The sequence below is a fragment of the Ambystoma mexicanum genome, chromosome 2q (assembly GCF_040938575.1).
Source record: "Ambystoma mexicanum isolate Mex_15411 chromosome 2q, UKY_AmexF1_1, whole genome shotgun sequence".
Taxonomy (NCBI): domain Eukaryota; kingdom Metazoa; phylum Chordata; class Amphibia; order Caudata; family Ambystomatidae; genus Ambystoma; species Ambystoma mexicanum.
This window is the reverse complement of record NC_090924.1, coordinates 1,269,363,281-1,269,384,251: the sequence shown is the minus strand read 5'-3', so window position 1 is coordinate 1,269,384,251 and position 20,971 is coordinate 1,269,363,281. Positions and strand designations below refer to the sequence as shown.

The 20,971-nt window shown below is 43.7% G+C and overlaps 1 protein-coding gene across 1 annotated transcript in view; it reads left to right on the top strand.

Moving 5' to 3' along the window:
• Positions 1 to 20,971, top strand: part of AKAP4 (A-kinase anchoring protein 4) — an 858,685-nt gene that overhangs the window by 401,287 nt on the left and 436,427 nt on the right. Inside the window, exon 5 of the mRNA XM_069648669.1 lies at positions 11,955 to 12,059. Within this exon, the coding sequence (XP_069504770.1) occupies positions 11,955 to 12,059 (105 nt within the window). The remainder of the gene's footprint in view (positions 1 to 11,954; positions 12,060 to 20,971) is intronic.

Below are 20,971 nucleotides of genomic sequence, written 5' to 3'. Positions count from 1 at the left end.
CTTAATTGTTGCAGAATAGTAGGGTCTTTTAATTTCTCTGGGGTGATCTTGTGCCCTAAGAAGTTGAGCTGGGTCTTACACCACTGTGCCTTCGGAAAGGAACATTTTGCTCTGTCTTTCTGCAATTGGGTCAGAGCATAGCGGATTCCCACTATATGTTCCTCCACAGTTGAGCACTTGATCAGAACATCTTCTACATTGGCCAGGCTTCTCCTTTCGCCCAAGTCAGGCATGGCCTAATATACAAAGAAATTGAACTCATTGCCGGAGTTGATGTATCCAAAGCGGGTTCGGGTCCACGTGTATTGCTGCCCCCCGAAGGTAAAGGCAAGCTTGTACTGGTCTTCCTTACTCACAGGTACTGTCCAGTAACCGTCGTTACGGTCAATGGCGGTGTACCGCTTTGACCCTTGGATCTGGGCCAGTCCCTGATCAATGTAGGGAAGGGGACATCTTCACATGTGGAGCCATTTTTTCAACTCCCTCAGGTCTGCACATAGTCTCCATTGGCAGTTTGGTTTGAGAATCCCCAGTACTGGTTTGTTAAAGGTATTGTGGATCTAACAAAGTTCTTAATAATCTCTGTGAGTGACTCCATGGAAGCGAGAGGTAACCGGTATTGTTTGACAAATACTGGAGCCATCTCTGGCCCCTTGGGTATGGTGGTTGAATTAATGGATGTGTGTCCACAGTCGTATGAGTCCACTGAAAAGATATCCTCGAATTCCAGGAAGACCGGTTTCAGCTTTTGTCTTTGCTCCTCAGTCTCACAGGTATCCACAAGGTTGATCCTTTCCTCATCCATCTGCTTAAAACCTGGAAAGACCTCGGGCTTGGCAATTTCAGTGGTATCCTCCAGTTGGGTGGAGAGATCTCTTTTGACGGTGTTGACCTGGACAGGGCATTCGAGGAAGTGGTTGTTGACTCTGAACACTAGCTCCTCCCTCCTAATGTGACATATCACCTCTTCCACCCCATAGGGGCAGGAAGAGTATACCATGAAATTCCTCCCCATGCCTAGTAAAAATCTTTTGTGGAGGAATACCGTCACTGATGTTAAAACAGTTGTTTGGGATTGGTCCCATCATTTCATTACCTAAATCAATAGAATAATGTTGGGCATCAACCGCCATTCCAATAAAGGTGCCTGCGCCCAAAGTGATACTTCTAGGGTCGCTGTTATCCACCAATAATTTAATAGAGTTGTGTTCTAGGTCTATTAGAGATGTCGGATTTATATACAAACCTTGTTTTTGGAGATGGGAATTCAAATTTATATAGGCATACTGATGTTTGAGGTTCTGTCCTTGCTCAATTTTGAGGTGAATAGCAAATTGTCACATCTGTCAAGGGACGGTATCCTCTTCTTGTACTTGAACTTCGATGGCATAAGCCAGCAATTGAGCTGACCAAAATGCTTTTTCAGTGTTGCCAAAGGCAATGGGGTTACTCCCCAGTTGTGACCAGACTTTCTTATTATTTAGGTCTAAATTGTTTGCAAATCGGTGAGAATGTCACTGCCCAAATAAAAGGCCAAAAGGACATCTCTCATGTCCTAACAATTATGCTCTATGCTTTTGTTGCCAATGGACATTTTTAGCATACAGCTGCAGGGCTGGAGATGTTTGGAATGTGGGTTTACCAGACCGATTGTCCATTTGTCAATCAGTTTAAATGTGGGAATGGTCTGATCTCTTGGGAGTTTCCTGAATAATTCTTCACTGATGAAGCTCCTTCTATTATTCAGGCATACTCTGGCGAGCACCGCCTCCTCCACCTCATTTAACTGAATGGGGAAACACAACTGTCTGGCCTTTTTCGGAATGTCTGTCTGACTTTGAGAGGATTCTTCCTTATCTGGTTTCACAGGACTCAGGGTTTCTTCTGATTTTGGACTGGTGTAAAATTGTAGTGTTCCCTTTCAGTATGGATTGTCACTTAAAACTGTGAGGAAGGTTGATTTTCAAGAATGGAGAAGGGTTCCCATCATCAGTTTGTTCTTCTACAGAGATGACAGTGATGTCTGGAACTTGGATATTCTTGAAATGGAAATCTACATTCTCAGAACGCTGATCAATTAAATGACAGGTACCATTCCTACTTTATAATTGGTACTCATTTTTAATTTTAGAGGCTGGTTAGTCTGTGTCCAGAGGACCTTGTTTACACAGTCGATCAGAGGTGATACCCTCCTCAGGAGATGGTCCCCCACTAAACAAGGTGTGCCTTCTGGAGTCACGACTATCACCGGATGTTACAGTTGAACAGTTGATGTTGTCCAATTTGTATTTCTAGATATGCAGTCCCTTCGACGTAAATGTAATTCGCATTGAAACTTTTAAGTTGTCCGGGAAGTGGTGTGTGGGGAATATGATGGCCCTCCCCCATCATGAGTTTAGTTGGTCAAAAGCCTTTTTGGACAGTAGGGTGGCTTGGGATCCAATATCACACTGACCCTGCATCCTGACTGGTGCATAGAATCTGCCTTCTTTCTACTCCAGTGTGCAAAGAAAGTGTGTTATTTGCCAGCACAGTGGTCATTTTCTTAATATTAAATTCCGACACTGTGTGATCTTGGGCTATTTTCTGGTTAGAGATCGAGAATCTGTAAATAAAATTTTCCAACTAACAATGGGTTGATTTGAGGAATCCTCTTTTCCCCTTATTCTTTGTGGTCACCCCTTTATCTGGAGGTAGTTTTCAGAATCTGTTTGGGGAAACAACACCCCCTCAGTTTCAATTCGGTCTGGCTCCCATTTTTGAGGTTGAACAGTTTCTGGTTCTGAGTCAGTCTCCATACTTACACTGTCCCACTCAGGGTCTTTTGGGATGCATTTTTCTTTTGGAGGGATCTCCCCATTTTTGAAAGAGAAGGTCTGCTTACCTGAATCCTCCAGGGATTCTTCTCATTCAAAGGGGATCATCCGGAGTTCCTCCACAAAGTGCGTTCCTCTTTGGCCTCTCCTACTTAACCTTTGATCTTGCATTTGGAGGTTAGAAGAGACACTTTCAGGCTGAGAGGTTTCTAGGGGTCCTTTTTGCGTGAGAAAGGAAGCTACCTCTAGGGCTTGGCATCTCCCCTCCACCCGGGCTGCCACCTCAGGAACCTGTGGTTTGTATGATGTTTCAGCCCGTCGTTTCCCCTCTGGGACATCAGACCTGGGTGTTGGGGTGTTCTGGGCAGCAGATTCCAGTTGAGGGTTTGAATGAGCCCTTAGCATGCATCTCAAATCCTTTGTCAGTTGCTGGACCTGTGGCTCCAGTTGGGGAACTTTTTCTGAGTTGTAAGGACGGCTCTGGTCATACCTCTGCTGCTTCCAGAAAAGGTAACTGTCCATTCTCCCGGAGAAGTTCGGGTATTGGACGTTTTCCCCATAATTTTCCATCCTGGGTCTCCCTTCTCCTGGGTTCAGGGATCTATTCTCCTGGAAGCGGTGAGACAGAGGAGGATTATTCTGGAAGTTCTGGTTTGTTGGGAACCTGGGGAAAAAGTTCAGGTTGGGAGGGAAGTTTGGAGGGACATATCCCTGGGCAGTAGCTACCCAGTTGCACCTCCCTATGTGCCGAGGGAGTGCATACATACCCCAGGACTGGCCTATTACTTGTGTATCTCAGGGTTACATAGGTGGCAGTGTCAGATGGGTCACCATTCTGGTACCCACCCTGACTACCATTTGATTGGGCTGGGTCAGAGGTCACCTCTGCCTTTCATTCTGCTTGTTGGCAGGAGTATTTTTAGGCCCCCCATCTCCAGATCCAATCAAGGTGCAGCGGCAGGTGTAGTAGAGGGTTTAGGGGTTTTGGGGTTGTTTTTACTCTTAGTGGGCTTCTGGACCTCGTAGATCCTAGTGGCCTGTACAATCACCCAATCCAGGGTCCTACGCCCTTTGAAAATCACGCACCAACTGAGTCATTATGTATTTTGGGAGAGCATGGAAATGTAGTTATGAGCTCCTTACTACGCATGCTCACTCGCCTAGAAGTCTAAGCAAATGCACGCTTTAGCTCCTGCTCAAACTCCCTAGGTGTCTGATCCCCCCACATTGCAAATTATATGCAGCCTTACAGGCCTCCTGTGGATTTCTGTGTGAGGAGAAATGTTTTAAAATGGCCACCTTATGGGTGGACAATGCATAATGATCCTGGTCCTCCAGTCCTGCAAAGAAACTGGAGTACTCAAATGAGAATGTCCACTTCGCAAATGCAATGCAATTTACATAATTTCTGATCTGTAATGATGCCATCATCTGCTCATAAAGTTCCAGGTTCTCCTATCCCGAAATACTTGGTATTCTTGTGGTATGAGGTCAGGAAGCTCTTTATGGCCTTGATCTGTCTGATTGAGTCTTTGACAAAACCCTTCATTTGCTTCCCTGTCTCTTTCCTCTTCTGCACCAGAGTCCATTCACCTTCTGACTCAGAACTGCACCTGGTACTTACTCCCTTACCTGTTTACTAGGCGCTCCCTATCTCTATGAGACTGGGAAAATCTCACAGTACCACAGGATCTGGACTCTTCTTGCCTGGACCAAAGTGAACTCTCAGGGTCACTTTCCCTGGAGTTCCTTTTAGGCCAAGGGTAAAACCCAATTTTCTCATCCCTCCTACCATTCCACTCCTTCCCCTCAATGTACAGAGGTTTTTAGAATGCCCTTCCTAGACTAAGGGTCTGGCTTTTCTCATTCAGCAAAGCGGGCATGGGGGTCTCTTTGTAATCTCATCTTCAGTCAATCTAACTCCCTGACTTTCTCATCATAAGAGTGTTCATGGTCTGAAGTACTTACATTATTCCTCTTAGTCTCCCAGGACACGCTGGTCCGTTGCCCTTCCCTTCTTTGTGGTATAGATGAATCTTCATCCATATCAGACAGGGAATAGCATTCTGGATCAGTTAGGCTAAGCCTGGGAAAGTCCAACTGCCTCATGTTCCCCTGTTCTTTATTGGTGGCATACATGAAGTCAGTTCCCATCTGTACCTGGAGGTTGTATGTGGTGGGTCTGCAGCCCCTGATGGGATGGGAATTTCACCTTGATCAGTGGGCCTTGTCCCATATCCTGATTGGTCAGGGTGCCTGAGAGCCTGTTTGTAATCCTCAATTTCGTTTGTGAGACTCTCACGTCTGCTTTGCTCTGTCCTTATTTCCTGTTGCCATCCAGAGAGCTAGCTTTTTAATTTTGACAGGCCTGATTAATCTCAAGCACCCTGTTCTGAGCTACCAACCGATTCTTTGTTTGCTGCTCCACATGCTGAAGTGATTAATTCTCCCTCTGTGAGCCTTGTATGCCACGTGCATATTCAAGGTGCTTTTCCTTCAGGAGACTAATCTCTTTCTCTTGCTCATCCCTACAATTCCCTGCATCCGATAGTTCAGCTTCTATTCGTCTCACATGCCTTTCTAGCTCATTCCTTTCCTCTCTAATTCTGGTCAGTTCCTGAGAACCTGGCTGTTCCTTTTCTAACTCCATTTCCAACTGATTTATCCTCTGTAATAGAACACAGTTCTCCTGATTCAAGAGATATTTTTCCTGAATTAGCTACGCCCTCTGTTATTTCACAGTATCTATACCTTGGTATATGTCATCAAGAATAGACTCCTTTTGTGAGTCTATTTCTTTAATGATAAACTGACTATTTTCCCTTTCTAAGGTCTTCATTTGTAGCTTGAGGGCCACAATGTCATCTAACAACCCTCTATTAGGACCAGTTTGGTCAGTCAACTGGCCTTGAAGATGGCTTACAGTATCTGTACCCTCTTTCTGTATATCCTGCACTGCAGCAAACTGCATTTCTCACTCTACCCTATTTTGCTGTAGTGCTTTTAGCTCATTTTTGAGTTGTTGAACAAGATCCTGGGCCTGTGACAGGTCTCCAACATGATTCATCCTACTAGCCTCACTATTTTGCCAATGCTCTTCCACTAATAGCAAATGAAAATATAACTGAGCAATCAGCAGAGCCATTTGTATCTGTTCATCATGAGCAGTTGTGGTCATATAAAATGCTTCAAGCGCCTGGTGTAACATTTCACCTTCAAGCCAAATATCATTGCTTACTGAGGTCCTCGTACACAATTCTGGTTTGCCAGTTTCCAGCATCATCCTCAACCCATTCTCCTTTAAGAAATAATTTAGTTTGGAGATGCTCCCCGGCTTCACCAATTTGTATTGTAGTCATTTTCACAATGACTTTTTGCACCTTAGTGAAACTTTCTTTTTACACTGGGGCAACATCACCCTATTCCTGCTTGATTTCCACAATCAATGCCAAATCAATAATGAGTTCAATTAATGTATATTTGCATTGGTGTTCTGCACAATCTTATTTCTGACCTACCCCCCTCCCTGACACTCAGGGGTCAAGCCGCAGTGGCACTTTAACAAGCGCACAAACAATATTCCATCCACCTCAATGTGGTTACACCAGAATGAATGGCCTTTCACCATGTATTTGTCATGAGTCACATACAGTAATCTACATCCCAGATGAGCCCCCATTTGCCGAGATATATTGGGAGACCACCTTTAACATGAAGGGATCCCCCCGCAGTTAAAGCGCCCCACAATAAACCAAAGTAAAGTTCTTTAGATTCAATCTAGCCCTGCTGATGGCTCATTTAGAGTCACTTTGATCTCTCCCCCTGTGCCACAATGAGCCAATTACCAGGATGGGGTATAGAGAGAATATATTTTTTTATTTATAATATAGGTTCCATTTAATAATTGTTTTAATAAATTTCACACCACCTCCTCTGTGGCACAAATGAACAATTCAGTGATACACAGGTAGATAGTACTTGATCAGGTTTAGATTTAACACAAAGCAAAGTTTAGATTTACAAACAGGTTACACATCCACGTGCAGTCCTGTGTTTTAATTTCCTGCACACCTAAACTACTGTCAGTCTCAAAATCACACAGATTATTAAGAATATTTTGAAACTGATAAAACCTTTCCTCCTTCACCCCAAAAGCAATGATATAGTTCTGCTATCAGGGTCACTTACTCTCACAAAAGAGTGTATATTCTCAATGGAGAGTTACATTGGTTTCACTTAGCACAACACTTTTCCCCCCTAGCACCCAAAACCCCTGGATCCGCTATATGCAGCACCACTCTGTTGAAAGGCATGGTCTATGGAGTGGGGACAGTTTGGGAAATTTTGTTTTGGTGGCAAGTATATCTTTGGTTTAAAACAAGTTTTGTTAAGGGGTGCAGTTGAGAATTTTCGTTTTTAGACAGGGATGCCACGCTTTCTTTAGACAAGTCAGAAGATGACCAAAAAATGCATGCACCCAATTACTTTATATAACTATAACTTACCTTACTCGCTAGGGACGAGGTCGGAGGTTTCAAATTCCCAGTGCTCCCCCCTGCGTCAAGCTATATGGGAATTAATTTAATTCATATTTAGTAAAAGTATGCTAAGGGTCTACACAATGACCCCCACCCACTATTAAGAGAAGATATTAAGGGATGCAGATCACACACACATTGTTTATTTCAGACAGGCAACTTACATGGGATTTCCAGTCAGAGATCGTCACCAGCTTCTATCCCTCACCTGGCTCTCCTTCAGAACCAGGGCCCTGTCAACTGTTGGCTTTCCCAGTTTCTCTCTCCAAGGAAAAGTGTAATCCTGCAGCAGTTTATAGTGCTTTCCACCCAAGTGGTATTAGGAAGTTGTTAAGATTCAGCTAGATGGGTTTTAGCAGCTCTCCGCAGGCAAGGTGGTACCTCGATGGTGTTAAGCAGCTCTCCCCATTTCCCATAGAGCATAAACTTTATGTACCCCTGTCAGAGCTGCAACCCCATGGCCCTATGGAAACACTGGGCATCAGAATCATAGTATTGTTCTACTACAGCATTTACTGCTTCTGTTTGAGCGGTCTAGTTGATTCCAAGATGGCGCCCGCCGCATTGCACGTTGATAACATACTGTGAAATAGGAACAGGATGTTCAGGTTGCTGCATCTCAAAAGGTATTCCTCTCTGCATTGATGTTCCACCATACCTTAATCATTCTCTAATCTTCCATTCTCCATTTCTGGACCTTCCCGCTGCTGCTTTTGTCTTCTAATGTGCCTCGCGCACATCTCTGCATCCTGCTGGTACTTTTGTATTCTAATGTGCTCCGCGCACATTTCCGCATCACGCTGATGTTTTGATACCCTTCTACCTTGCACACCACTTTGCATTGTGCTGCTGCTTTGTAATCCTTGCAACTCACTGCTCACCTTTCATCAGGCAAGCCTTCCTGCTACAGAAGCTCTGATACTTCACAAGGGCTTTTTCTGGGAAACCTTTTTCCCTCATTTTGAGCTTTGCAGCTGGTTCTTTCTTTGTTCCCCTGTTCTCTCAGGAGAAGATATCGGCGTACTTGGTTCTGCATCTGCTAACGTGCTGTGTTACACTGTCTGCTTCAACATCAGATATGATATGATATGGAATTTATATTGTGCCTGTACACAAGTCTTTCTAGGCACAACAAGACAAGGAGAGGGAAACAAAGGGATGACAAAACAACAATTCTACTAGGCCTTGTGTCATTCAGATTACGTAAGTGCAGGAAAGGGGGGGAGAGAATTGCTGAGGGTAGGGGGAGGATGGAGAAGTGCAGGACAAGGAGAAACAACAAGACTGCAGCCAATGGCTTGCAAGTGCGGGTACTCATAAGTGCAGCCAATGAGTGGCAAATAAATACAAGAGAGGGGACTGTTGGGTTAAAGCTATAGACCACAAGTGCAGGGGATCCATGAGGCTGTGCAGTATTGTAGATGGACAGGCAGGGACCTGGCCCGAATTCAGAGGAGGCTGACCAGGTGGCCAGTGCATGGAACAGGTAGGTGATCAGCAGGGGAGAGGAAGAGACAAGGCAAAAGCAAAGAGAAAGGTGATGAGTTCTCTTCCGGATTCAGAGATGGTTCTGCTCAAGTTTCAGAGAGGCAGGGAGGCTGTTCCAGAGGAAGGCTCCAAGCTGACGAAAGAGATCTGCCCCCAACTCTTTGCTTGCAAAAGCAACTGACCCTGAAAGAGTTAGAGGGGGAAGAGCAGAGAGTTCAAGAAGGCAGATATTTAGGAAGAGAGAGTTGGAGGTATTGTGGTCCCAGGCCCCAGACAGCCTTGTGGACAGTAAGTTGCTAATTTCTCACAACCCCTGATATGGGGAGGTGCCAGCATACTATCTTGCACCCCTGATTGGAAATTTACACTTCTCTCCACCCCCTTAATCCAGCCCCTCTCTAAGGATAAGGTCAGGAGTTCTATGATGAAAGTGATGTGAAACAGGTCCACATTATCTTCTCATTTGCATTTTGCATGTCAGTTTTTGGAACACAAAAAGTACCTAAATGACAAAGTATTGCAATTTACTGAAGAATGCCATAATATATACATATATTCAGATTCCTTTCTGTATGACGCATTGGTTGGGGTTACTTTCATTTCAGCATGACATTGCATGCACGCATAGAAAACCTTCGCCCTTTATGCGAATATTGTAATGGTTAGGAAGGTGCAATATTTATATTCTGATATGTTATTTAATAACCCACCAGCCCCCCAAGTTTCAAACTCAAAACATTTTTGGGTAGGCTATCAACACCTTTTAAATTGTTCCAGGATTATTATACATCTGACCGAAACACAAAGAACACCAACACCACAGGCTAGTCATCAGCTTTCACATGACACCTCAATGGCTATTATAGTCATAATGGTTCAACAGTTATTAAACTAACAACACATTTGTAATGCAAGTCAATGATGAGATAGCTTAACATTGTTAAGTTTAGTTTCTTTTTACAGTGAAAAGTGGAATCCCCATTTCCTTGAAATCATGTGCCCCAGAGCATCTGCTCTGGGTCTATGGTGATGTTTACACATTCTCCAATTTAAGTCCATTAGCAGCCCTGGGCTTGAAGCTAATGGTCAGTTTGTGGCTGCCATAAGCAGCTTTGATGCCGGGCCAGGATCTTCAAAGGTCAGGTTATCTGAGGTTCACTGTAGATTTGATCTAAATGTTTGTATTTTTAAAGTATTTACCCCCCCTCAAGCGGTCTGTTCCGCTGATGCCTTGTAAAGACTTGGGGCCTCATTACGACTTTGGAGGTAGCCATGGTGCTATTGGCAGGACCCGTCTGGTAAAACCAGACGTCCACATTGGGTCCCGCGAGGGAACCTCGTAATATTGCGGAATCGGATTAACGGCACCACCACCATTAGCGGCGCCCGTTAACCCATTCCGCACTACTTGTAATGAGGCCCTTGGTGTTCCCCAGATGCACGGAGATTTACCTTCCAGATAAAGAACCAGGCAGGCACTTGCAATGGGGGAAGGCCTGCAGCAAAATAAATGCATGTTTTCCTCAGAGAGTTTAAGAGATTCTCATATTGCATCTGAAAGAAAATACAGATCTTACAACGTGGCATGTCTTTTTAATTTATGTGAAGCCTCTTATTTACTTTAATCACTGACATTCTGCTATCATTGTTTAATGCATATCTGAATCATTATTTCTCTTGCTTTACCCAAAGTCTGTTTAAATTGGCAGCTGAAGGTGCAATCTTGCTGTTTTAGTTTCCTACACAATTGCCATTTTTCATTTTACCATTGTTCATTGTGTCCCTATCGGAAAGACACACATTTTCCATTTGGACTGTTCCTTGGGCCACAGTTAGCAAGACACCTCGCATTCACTAAGCACTTGACTGCCTGAAGGTTTTTGGCCTTGCCATGTCATTTTTCCAGTGTGCCCTTTTCCATTATACAGTGTATTTCACATTAGAGGCAAGTCTCACCTTTTTGTTTATTTTGCTGGGGCTTCCATTAGACCCCAAAGTGGGGTGAATTTGGAATGATGAATTTGGACGTGTTCAAATAAATTACCATTACCAATTACCATTGGGTAGTTTGTTGGGAAGCTATGGTGGCGGTGGTGGATAGTTCACTCTATGGGCCTCATTACGACTTTGGAGGTAGTCATGCCTCCAAACCGTGTCCGGGTTCCCTGAATGGGAAATTACTGGGCCATTCCGAGTTTGGAGGGCCCGGTAATTCCTCCTTCAGGGAACTCGGGCCCGGACCTTCCCCATTCCCATTTGAGCCCCCATCGGGCTCAATGGGAATGGGTGTGGGAGCTAACAACGGGCTGATTACGACCGGCCCGTTGTTAGCTCCCTAGTCCCCTCGCGGGACCCGCTTGTTAACCCATTCCACAATACTTGTAATGAGGCCCCATAGGTCCAGGTACTTCAAAGAAACATCAATACAATTGGAAGTAATTGGCAGTCCTAGAAAAGAGACCTAAGGTTCTGTAATCATGACCTATGAACCTCTCCAGATCAGGCTTCATGTCCATTCTTGCTGCAATATGCTGATAGTCTTTTTCTTTGTAAAAGAAAAAGAAAGCGAGCTGGTCTTTCTCAATGATGAAACATCAACACCCATTTGCCCTGAGCATAGCCATGTGTCTAAAGCAGGGGTCTGCAAACTGCATCTCTCCAGATGTTTTGGACTAGGATTCTCATGATCTCTCACCCTTTACTATGTTGCCTCGGACTCATGAGATTTCAATTTGCCTAAACATCTTATGAGGAAAAGGTTGCACACTCGTAGAGTGTCTAGGGGTCATTGTTTGCACAGCATGAACTATGCAACTTGACTCCACAAATCAATGTTACGTCCATTACTTCATTGCTTAACCCTGATTTTGTCATGAACTGCAGTACAGGCTTGGGTGCTGGGCTAATGGAGAGGAGGTGGCATGTATGTGTGTGTCCCTATGTTCTCATACACATACACATGCCACTGCAGCAAACAACCTCAGCACAATGATTACATATCATCCAGAAATGTCAATGTAAATTATTCCAGAAGGTCTAAGCGATAGTAAGAGAATAATGCCCTCATTGCTTGAAGGAAACCATTGACTCTGTCCAATGTTTTCTTTTACAGACTGGTGCTCGGCATGACTACACTGAAATCATGGCCACCCTTCCCGAGGGTGGCCTGGATGATGATGAAATTGTCCTTACAAATTTTACGGGAACTGAATCCAAGGTAAAATTACAACATTTATAAAAAGAAAATTATTCCAAAGTTTGCCCACCAATGCAGCGGGCTGCCTAAGATCAAGCTTTGCTTTTACCTTCATTGGGAGTTAGTCTGTTCTCAAGTCACGTTGGTCTTACATTGAGAACCATTGCTAATTAATTCCCCCCCAATCCCCTCAGTGATGATCGGCCAGTCTGCGGTCTTCTTCCGCTTCCTCATGGGACCAGTCCTGGTTCAGCAGTGAGCCAGATTATGATCATCTTGAATTTCAATGAGGAGTCAACCTAAGAGCCCATTCTGCTTAAGTTGGAGAGCCAGTCTAAGGTCATGTTAAGCTTCAGAACAGGGTAAACTGAGATCAATTATGCAAAGATACAGATCCTGTCTAGGGTCAGGTTCAGCATCAATGGGAAGCCATTTTGAGATCAGGTGCACCATAGGTACGCACCTCTTCTAACTTTGTATTCAGCTTAAAACGAAAGCCATTTTGAAATCAAGCTCAGAGTGATTCTAATGTCATGTTCAGCTTCATTGGAGAGCCTTTTTGATGCAAAATTCAGCAAAGGTGCAAATACTGAAATTATGTTTGACTTGTGTGTACAGCGATTTTTTAAAGGAAGTTTAGAATAATTACAGATTCAGGTGATCGTTGTGTATTGATTCAGCATGGAACATTTTGAGATCAAGTTCATCATAGCTACACTGCCTCTTTAACGTCATATTTTGCTATAATGGAAACCATTTTGAAATCTAGTTCAGCATAGGTGCACAGTGAGTCTGAGGTCATGTTTGGCTTTTGTGAGCCATTTTGATATGAAGTTCAGCAGGGGTATGGAGGCAGTAATAGATCATGGTCACCTTCACTGTGGAGCCATTTTGATTGGAAGGTCAGAATAGTGTTATCCCTACATATTATCCCCACCAAAAATATCGTGTACATATGGCCATCTGTCTCACCATAGGCAATATTTTTTGGGGGGGGATAATTTGTGGGAGCAGGCGTTGCCAATGTGTCCCTGCACATTTAAAAATAATGCAGGAGTTGCGGGGGTGTCCCCTGCAGGGTCCATGGCTCAATATTGCCGCATAAATCTGGCGATATTTTTGTATAGAGATATTTTTGCGGGGATATTAACACATGGAACCAGAATAGATACATATCCAGTGTATGGTCATGTTGTACTTCAGTGGGGAGTCGTTTTTTAATCAAGTTCATCATAGTATGTGGCTAGTCTACGGTCCTTCCGTGGGGGAAAATATTGAGATCAACTTCAACACAGGCATGCAGAACCTGTTAAGGACATGTTAGGGTTCAAGAGAAGCCATCTTGAAACGAAGTACAACATACTGTGGAGTTAGCCTAAAGTCATGTTTGTCGTCAATGGTAGCCATTTTGAGATTAGGGTCAGCATAGATACATGGCCAGTATTTGGCTGCTTGTGGCTTAAGTGGAAATCAGATCCAGTGTGGGTGTACCTAAGACAAATTGCACAGTTGTAAAATGAGTGACAAAATATCTAAGGATCCTTCAACTTGTAAAAAGCCAGCTGTGAGAAAACAATATTGTATTTCTTTGTGAAAGACTCTAAAAATACACCTACTCAGAAATGAACACATAATATGATAAGTTATACTTACACCATCCAATCAAAGGTAACACCTATGGGTGCTGGGTTGTGGAGCTTTGATCAAGAACTTCCAGACTCAGCTGAAGATTCTGGCGTTGCCATTATTTATGGAGCTCCAAGCCAGCAGAGCAAATTACAGGCAGAGGTTCAATTGTTAACGATTTGTGACAACCATGTTGATTATTTTTGAAACACACAGTTTGCAAAAGCTGTGCTCTTTTCAATTGTTTCCTTTTCTTACTGTTACTTGACTTACATTGTCCTATAACTTAACATTGCCAGTTTGTTCTATGATCCACCTTTATGAAGAGACAGTGCCCGCCAGTGCATCGTACATCATCTAAAGGAAATCTCAGGAACTACAGGAGTATGATGGTTTTAGGGCTCTTTTGGGTCTGAGTCACAAAGATGTGTACTGCAGTAAGAGAGGCAATGCACTTACTCCCTTCCCAATGCTTCAACTGGATAGAATCTGAAGACGCCCTGAGCATCTCTGAAATGCCTCTGACAAATCTTTGTGTATCACATTTGCACATGCGGGTCCTACTGACGCTCTCGGCATCTCCGGATTGGCCCCAGGTTTTGGCTCTGTGAGGCAGGTATAAGGTGCCAACCTAGGTGCTATTTGGTAGCTCCTCATGTTCTATAGTGCAAATGAGTGTGCATTAGTCCCACTCTCTACAGCTGAATAGATATGTTTGGACTTTGTGTTCCCTCTTTCCTTCATGTTGGCACTTGACCCCTCATTCAGAGCTCAGTGGTATTTCCCATTGGATTAAAGCATTGTGGGATATTCTGGCGGCACAGGCTGGAATCGCGGGGTGTTGTAGGGATCCAGAATCTAGAGTGAGAGAATGGGAGAACGAGAGAGAACAGGTTGAGAGTTGAAGGGAACGGGCGAGGATCGCTGCACTGCTGGTGGGGCGATATTCAAAGAGACCTGATTACATTACGTGGGGTACTTACCTTTTAGTCTATGCTGTAGATAGCCTTAGCACACCCAGTATTCGCAGGGGCCTCCCTGGAATATGGCCTACCTGCCCGTCGGACAGTCATGCCATGCCAAAATTAACTCTTGTGATCTTAATGTAGAAGGTTAAAAACATCTTTCCAACCCTGCTGGAGGGCACTGCGGGATGCGCAATAAATATTTTGTATATGCTTTGACGACTCCTGAAATGATTATACCATTTTCGAATTGGCGTCCCTTGGCGAGGGAATGGGATAACATTTTCAGAACGACTTGAAATGCAATGAGAGGCTTGAATGCTATTAAGTGAAACTACTTTACCCTTATACGTGTTCCACATACGAAATGCCGGGATAGATACAGACTATTTGGTGTACGGTTTTGTTTCATTGGAGGCCACGTGAGGCAACTCTACATGAAGGACGGGGCTTTTTTTGTTTTTGTTTATATTGGTCTGAAACATAGCTTATCTATGGATGGTTACAAATCTTTTGTCAACGCCGCATATTGTATAATTATTATTATAAAGTTACTGATTTGATATGGGCAGGCAGAGGACATGCTGGACCACAGTTGAGAGGGTTGTTCAAGGGATTATTGTTTAAGGCTTTGCTGGAATGTAAAATCCTGGCTGGATGTTTGGTGGACTGGTTTTAAGGGACTATAATAGAACTGGGTCACAAATTTGGTCAGTTGGGGTGAAGACAAGAATATGGATAGGAATGTATCTTGAGATGTTGTTCATTTTGAATTGATTGGGAAGTTATTAAGGATCTAGGGGGACGGCACTAAGGGTTGTTCATCAACTACAATTGGGTGGTTGCCAAAACATTCATTTACAACTCTGTGGTGGAGTTTTGAATTTTGGTTGCAGGTTTTTTTTAAATATTTTATTTGTATTTCTTTTTAGCTTTTTATCTTTCGTTTGACTCAAGGGGGTTTTGGTTCCCAGGTTTTGCTGGTTTTGAACGTGCATTTTTTGATGAGGATAGAATAGGAGTCATGGCTACTCCTTCGTCTGGGGTTAAGGATACCCTGAATGTTGTGTCATGGAATGTGAATGGAAAAAAATGACCAGATAAAGAGAAAAAAGGTACTGGGCCTCATTACAACCCTGGCAGTACGGGGTTAACGGCGCCGTAAAAGGTGCTTGCGCCGTTAACCCCGTACCGCCTCATTACGAGGTCCCCTTGCGGGACCTGGTAAGTAACGCCTGGTCAAACCAGGCGTGCTTACCGGGTCCCGTGAGGAGAAGAGGGAGCAAACAACGGGCCAACTTGTAATGGCCCGTTGTTTGCTCCCTCTTCCCCTCTCTGGGGAAGGATCGGGTCCGGGTCCTTGGTGGGAGGAATTACCAGGCCTTCCGAACTCAGAATGGCCCGGTAATTCCTCATTCCGTGGACCCGGACGTGATTTCGGCGGCAGCCATGCTGCCAATAGCGGCATGGCTACCGCCGAGGTCGTAATGAGGTCCACTGTCTCATTTGAGCCATTTTAAGGTGGGTATTGCCCTCCTTCAGGAAACACAATTGGTAGAGGCAGGGGCACAACATATTTGTAGGGCCTGGGTCACGCAAGTGTTCCATTCATCATATTCATCGAGTTCTAGAGGCCTGATGATTTTGATTTGAAATGGTTTTCCAGGAGTAGTTTTGGTTTCTCACAGTGACAAAGAAGGTCGGGTAGTTTCAGTGACCCTGAGGATCCAGGACATAGTCATGTTGGTCTGTAATATTTATGCCCCGGTCGGAAGCAGTGGAGCCGTTTTTGGTGATGTGGGATGACATTTGCAAAGTTCAAGGGAACAGAATATCTTACTAGGTGGGGATTTTAGTGTGGTACTGGGTCCTTTTCTGGATAGGAGCAGCCAGAGATATAAGGACAGGAGTAAGAAATACAGAGAGGTTTTGGGCCTGCTCATCAATGGTTTTCGATTGTTGGACATATGGAGATTAGAACATCGGACTGCTACAGAATATACTTTCCACTCAGGGGCTCATGACGTCTAATCAACAATAGATAACATTCTGACATTGGGATTGGTGTCACATAATTTAAAAAGATGAGAGATCTAAAATATTGTGGTCTCGGATCACGCACCAGTAGCAATGGTTTTATCATTGACTTACACGTCCAGAAGATCACACACATGGAGACTGCACACTTCAGCGTTGGAGGATGAGACTTTGAGGGTAGTGCTAGTGTGTGAGGCGAGGAGTTCATTGCATTAAATATGAATGGTGAAGTGGAAGTGGACACACTGTGGGAGACCTTCAAGTGTGTGATGCATGATGTTTTAATGAGGCTCTATGGGGTTAGGTATAAAGAGAAGACAGATGAACTGGTGGCCCTGAGTGGATCTGTAAAAGATATGGAGAAAGAAAGGATGAGGCTACCGGATGAAAGGAATAAGATACAACTCTTTATATTGAAATACTAATTGAACAAGCACCTGAGTGTAATTGCAGAGAGGTCACTGTTTAGAACATGGTGCTGTTACTATGAAGGAGGAGAGAAGTGTAGCCAATTACTGGGGCACTGACTGAGAGTGGTTGCTGGGAGCAAGGCTATTTGTGCGACTGAGAACAGTGGGGGTCAGATTACCCATGACCGTGTAGAGATTAACAGGGAATTTGGAGATTTTTATGAGAGACTTACCAGGAGACAACTTTGAATGATTCTGAGATAAATGATGATTACTTGAGGAAATAGTCTATGGAATGTTTGATGGAGGAGGACAAGAATATATTAGAGGGGGAGCTGACCCTGGATGAGATAAAGAGATCAGTATATTGTCTGATTCTGGGAACCTGCAGAATTGTATAAGGCTATACCAGAGGGTATTTTTGCTTTGATGAAATCACCTACACATTCTGCAAAGACAAGGTTAGGCTTCCGCCTTCACTTACACATGCCATGATCTTGGTCCTTTTAAAGCCAGGGAAGCTTCCTTTAGATACAGAAAGCTATAGACCAATCAGCTTGATAAATGCAGACAATAAAATACTTTCTAAGGTCCTGGAGAGATGATTGGAGGGAGTCTATCCGAAACTGGTACACCCGAATCAGTCAGGTTTTTATAAAGGGTCGAATATCAGGGACAAATAATAGAAAGCTGCTATTTAAGCTATCAAAATCAAACCAGCTGAAGGAGGGAGCTGCTGCTCTTTAATTGAATGCAGAGAAAGCCTTCCATAGAGTACGATGGGATTTTCTGTTCAAGACGTTAGAGAACATTAATTTTGGTCCAGAAAATATGGGCTGGGTGAGGATGTTAACAAGCGCCCAGCCAACAGCGAAGGATTGACTAAGGGTACTGTTTCATCGAAGTTCAATTTACATCGAGGCAAATGTCAGGGTTGCCCATTATCGCCATTGCTCTTTCTCCTGTCATTGAAGCCATTGGCTTTGCCAATCAGATCAGAGGAGAGGATAGTTGGGATCAACTTCAATGCAGTAATGCAGAAGCTATGGCTGTATGCAGATGATCTCTTTCTGTTATTAAAGGACTTAACAGTGTCTATTCCTGCTTTAATGGGCCATATCGAGAGGTATGGCAGAGTTTCAAACTATACGATCAATTGGCTGAAATCGGAGGCGCTGCCGTGTTCGCAATTCTGCAATAGTACAGATCTCACTGGCAATGGTGCCCCACAAAGATGAAATATTTTGGGATCCGGCTGACTGTAGATATGACTCTCATGATGAACCTTAATCTGAGATTAGCAATGGAGAAGTTGTCAGCAGATCTGTTGCTCTGCGACTCGCTCAAACCTTTGTTGGGAGACAAACTGAGTGCATTGAAAATGACGGTGGTGCCAAGGATCATATCATGAGCATGATCCCACTTCCACCATGTAAATCCATGATGAAAAGACTGGATAGTATGGTGCAAATGTTGTTATGGGAGCACAAGCCGCCCAGACTTAAACTATGGAAATTGTAACTTCAGAGCCATCGAGGGGGCCTGAGGGTGCCTTACTTTGCTAGATACCACCAATGCTTTCATGTCAAAGCATTTCCTACCATTTCTAATGAAGCCTTTTGATGATTGGTCAATTGGAGAGGCGAGCATGGTTGGTCCAATGAAACTGTCAGCATTGTTAACCACCATGAGCAGAGGGTGGGGCGAAAGTTCGGTATTGGGTGGATTCCTGCAGGCCTGTTAGAAAGCTATAGCAAGTTCTCTAAACCAGAACCCAGGCCTGATGGGCTCTGCATCTTTATGGCTAAATCCTTTGATCAAGCTCAGGAATACAACTTTGTTTTGGCCAAATTTGTACTCGGAGGGAGTAAGCATGGTTGATGACCTTTTTGATGACAGGTCTTGCGTGTTGTTTCGTGACCTGAATATCAAATATGGACTTGAAGGTTGAACATACAGAGAGTATTGATCACTTAGAGCAACTGTGCTAGTGGCAGAACTCTTGAAATTGGACCTGCTAGAAACTATCGCCCATTTGGGAGGTAAAATTCATATGGTCTTGGTTATGTACAAACTCTTGAGCGGTGGTTCAGAGGAGAATACAAAACTCCCATGGATGTCGATCAACATGAGAGAAAGGGCTTGTCAAAAAAAATGTTGAACAAGGTTTATTGGACATCAGAGCGAGCAAGAACTGCAAGCAAGGATTGAGCCTGTCAGATGCCTCCTGGGGATGCGGTCGATCAGTAGGAACACTTGAACAAATGTTATGGGATTGTTACAAGGTCAAAAATTTCTGGAGCGTGTAACGAGTGTGATGAATGAAGTCCTAGCAGTAGCAAGAGAGTATGACTTTGGAACTCTGATTTTGGGCGAGGTCACTGACCTGGAAGAGTTGTCATACCATCATGTGTCTGAGATCTTAAGGGCTTTGATGATTGTGAAAAGGATAATTCTACAAAATTGGAGATCTGCAGTTTTCCCTGCTAAGGATATGTGGTTGCATGAAATGTACTCTATTTGCAATGTTGACAGGGTTGTTATGTGGCATAATCAAACATTTGTGATATCTATGTCCGGTCCGCAGACTCATTTACAGATTCGGAGTCCGTGGAGACCTCTGGACCAATCAGAGAGCAGTGTGATATTCGCGGATATCAAACGCGCCCACTGATCGGTCAATTAAAAACGTGAGGTGCATCAAACCCTTTGAAATGGATGTCATGTTGCATTCATGAACTGCGCCCATAGTCCGCAGACATCGTGGTAAAAACATATTTAAAAAATCAACATTGCACTTGTCAAACTAATGAACCAATCTCTGGGTAGGTGAGGGGTGAGGAGGATGGGATGAGATATGGCCATAAAAAGCAAAAAATCTGGTGTTTTCTCTACTAGGAAGTCTGCGAACATCTCAAATGGCCGGGCATTCCTGTGATGTTCGCGAACATCTCAAATGTTCGGGGACATCCATGTATATTTCTGCATTACAGGGTTGGTGAAAAGCAGTTTTTGGGTGGCTTGTAACGTTGACGCAACTCAATGAAACTGCATGAAATATCATGTTACACCTGACCCTGAATGGTTCTGTAAAGTTTGGTGCTGTTTCACCAAGAGGGGGTAAAAATAGAGGGGCGTCCCAAAATATTTGAAAAACTTATAAATTTGGTGCCATTTGAAGAATCTGCACGTAAGTTTCTGAAAGATTATAGACCCAACCTTGAATGTTTGTGCACAGTCTAAATGGATTTTATCAAGTGTGAGCTAAGTTATATGACTGTTTTTTGTATGTACATTTTGACACTTTTCAAAAAATAAAACATGGACGGATTTGCAGTAAACCCATGCAAGGAGCATTGGCAAGGACCTGAAAGCATGGTTTTTCAAATGTGTCTGTTTTATTTTTTGAAAAGTGTTATAATGGATAGCCAGTGATTTTACTGAATACATTACAGCAAATGCTTTTTTTAACCAAAAACATGAACAACAAAATAAATACCAACATTTGGGAAAAATGTATGTGAGGGTGGGATAAGGGGGTAACACGTGTGGGGATGAGGTTGGTGGTGGATTTATGCTATTTTTTCATTGTTTTGGGTTCGGTCAAAAATCATTCACATAGATCCATCATAATGTAGGTATAACAAATCGTCATATACCTTTGGTGACTGAGATAAAGCCTGTGGCCATGGGCAGTGGCCGGATTATCCGGGTCGTGACCACAAGGGACCGGCAATGGGGTTAAAGTGGGAATGGACACCAGGGTTCTGCTATATGGTAAACATTTTTGAAATCGTCATAGGTTTGAGTGGGAAAAGAAATTTCTGCTCGCCGCTACACCCCGAAGTGCTGGACAAGATTGCAGCAAATATTCGCGAGGAGCATCAGCAAGAAC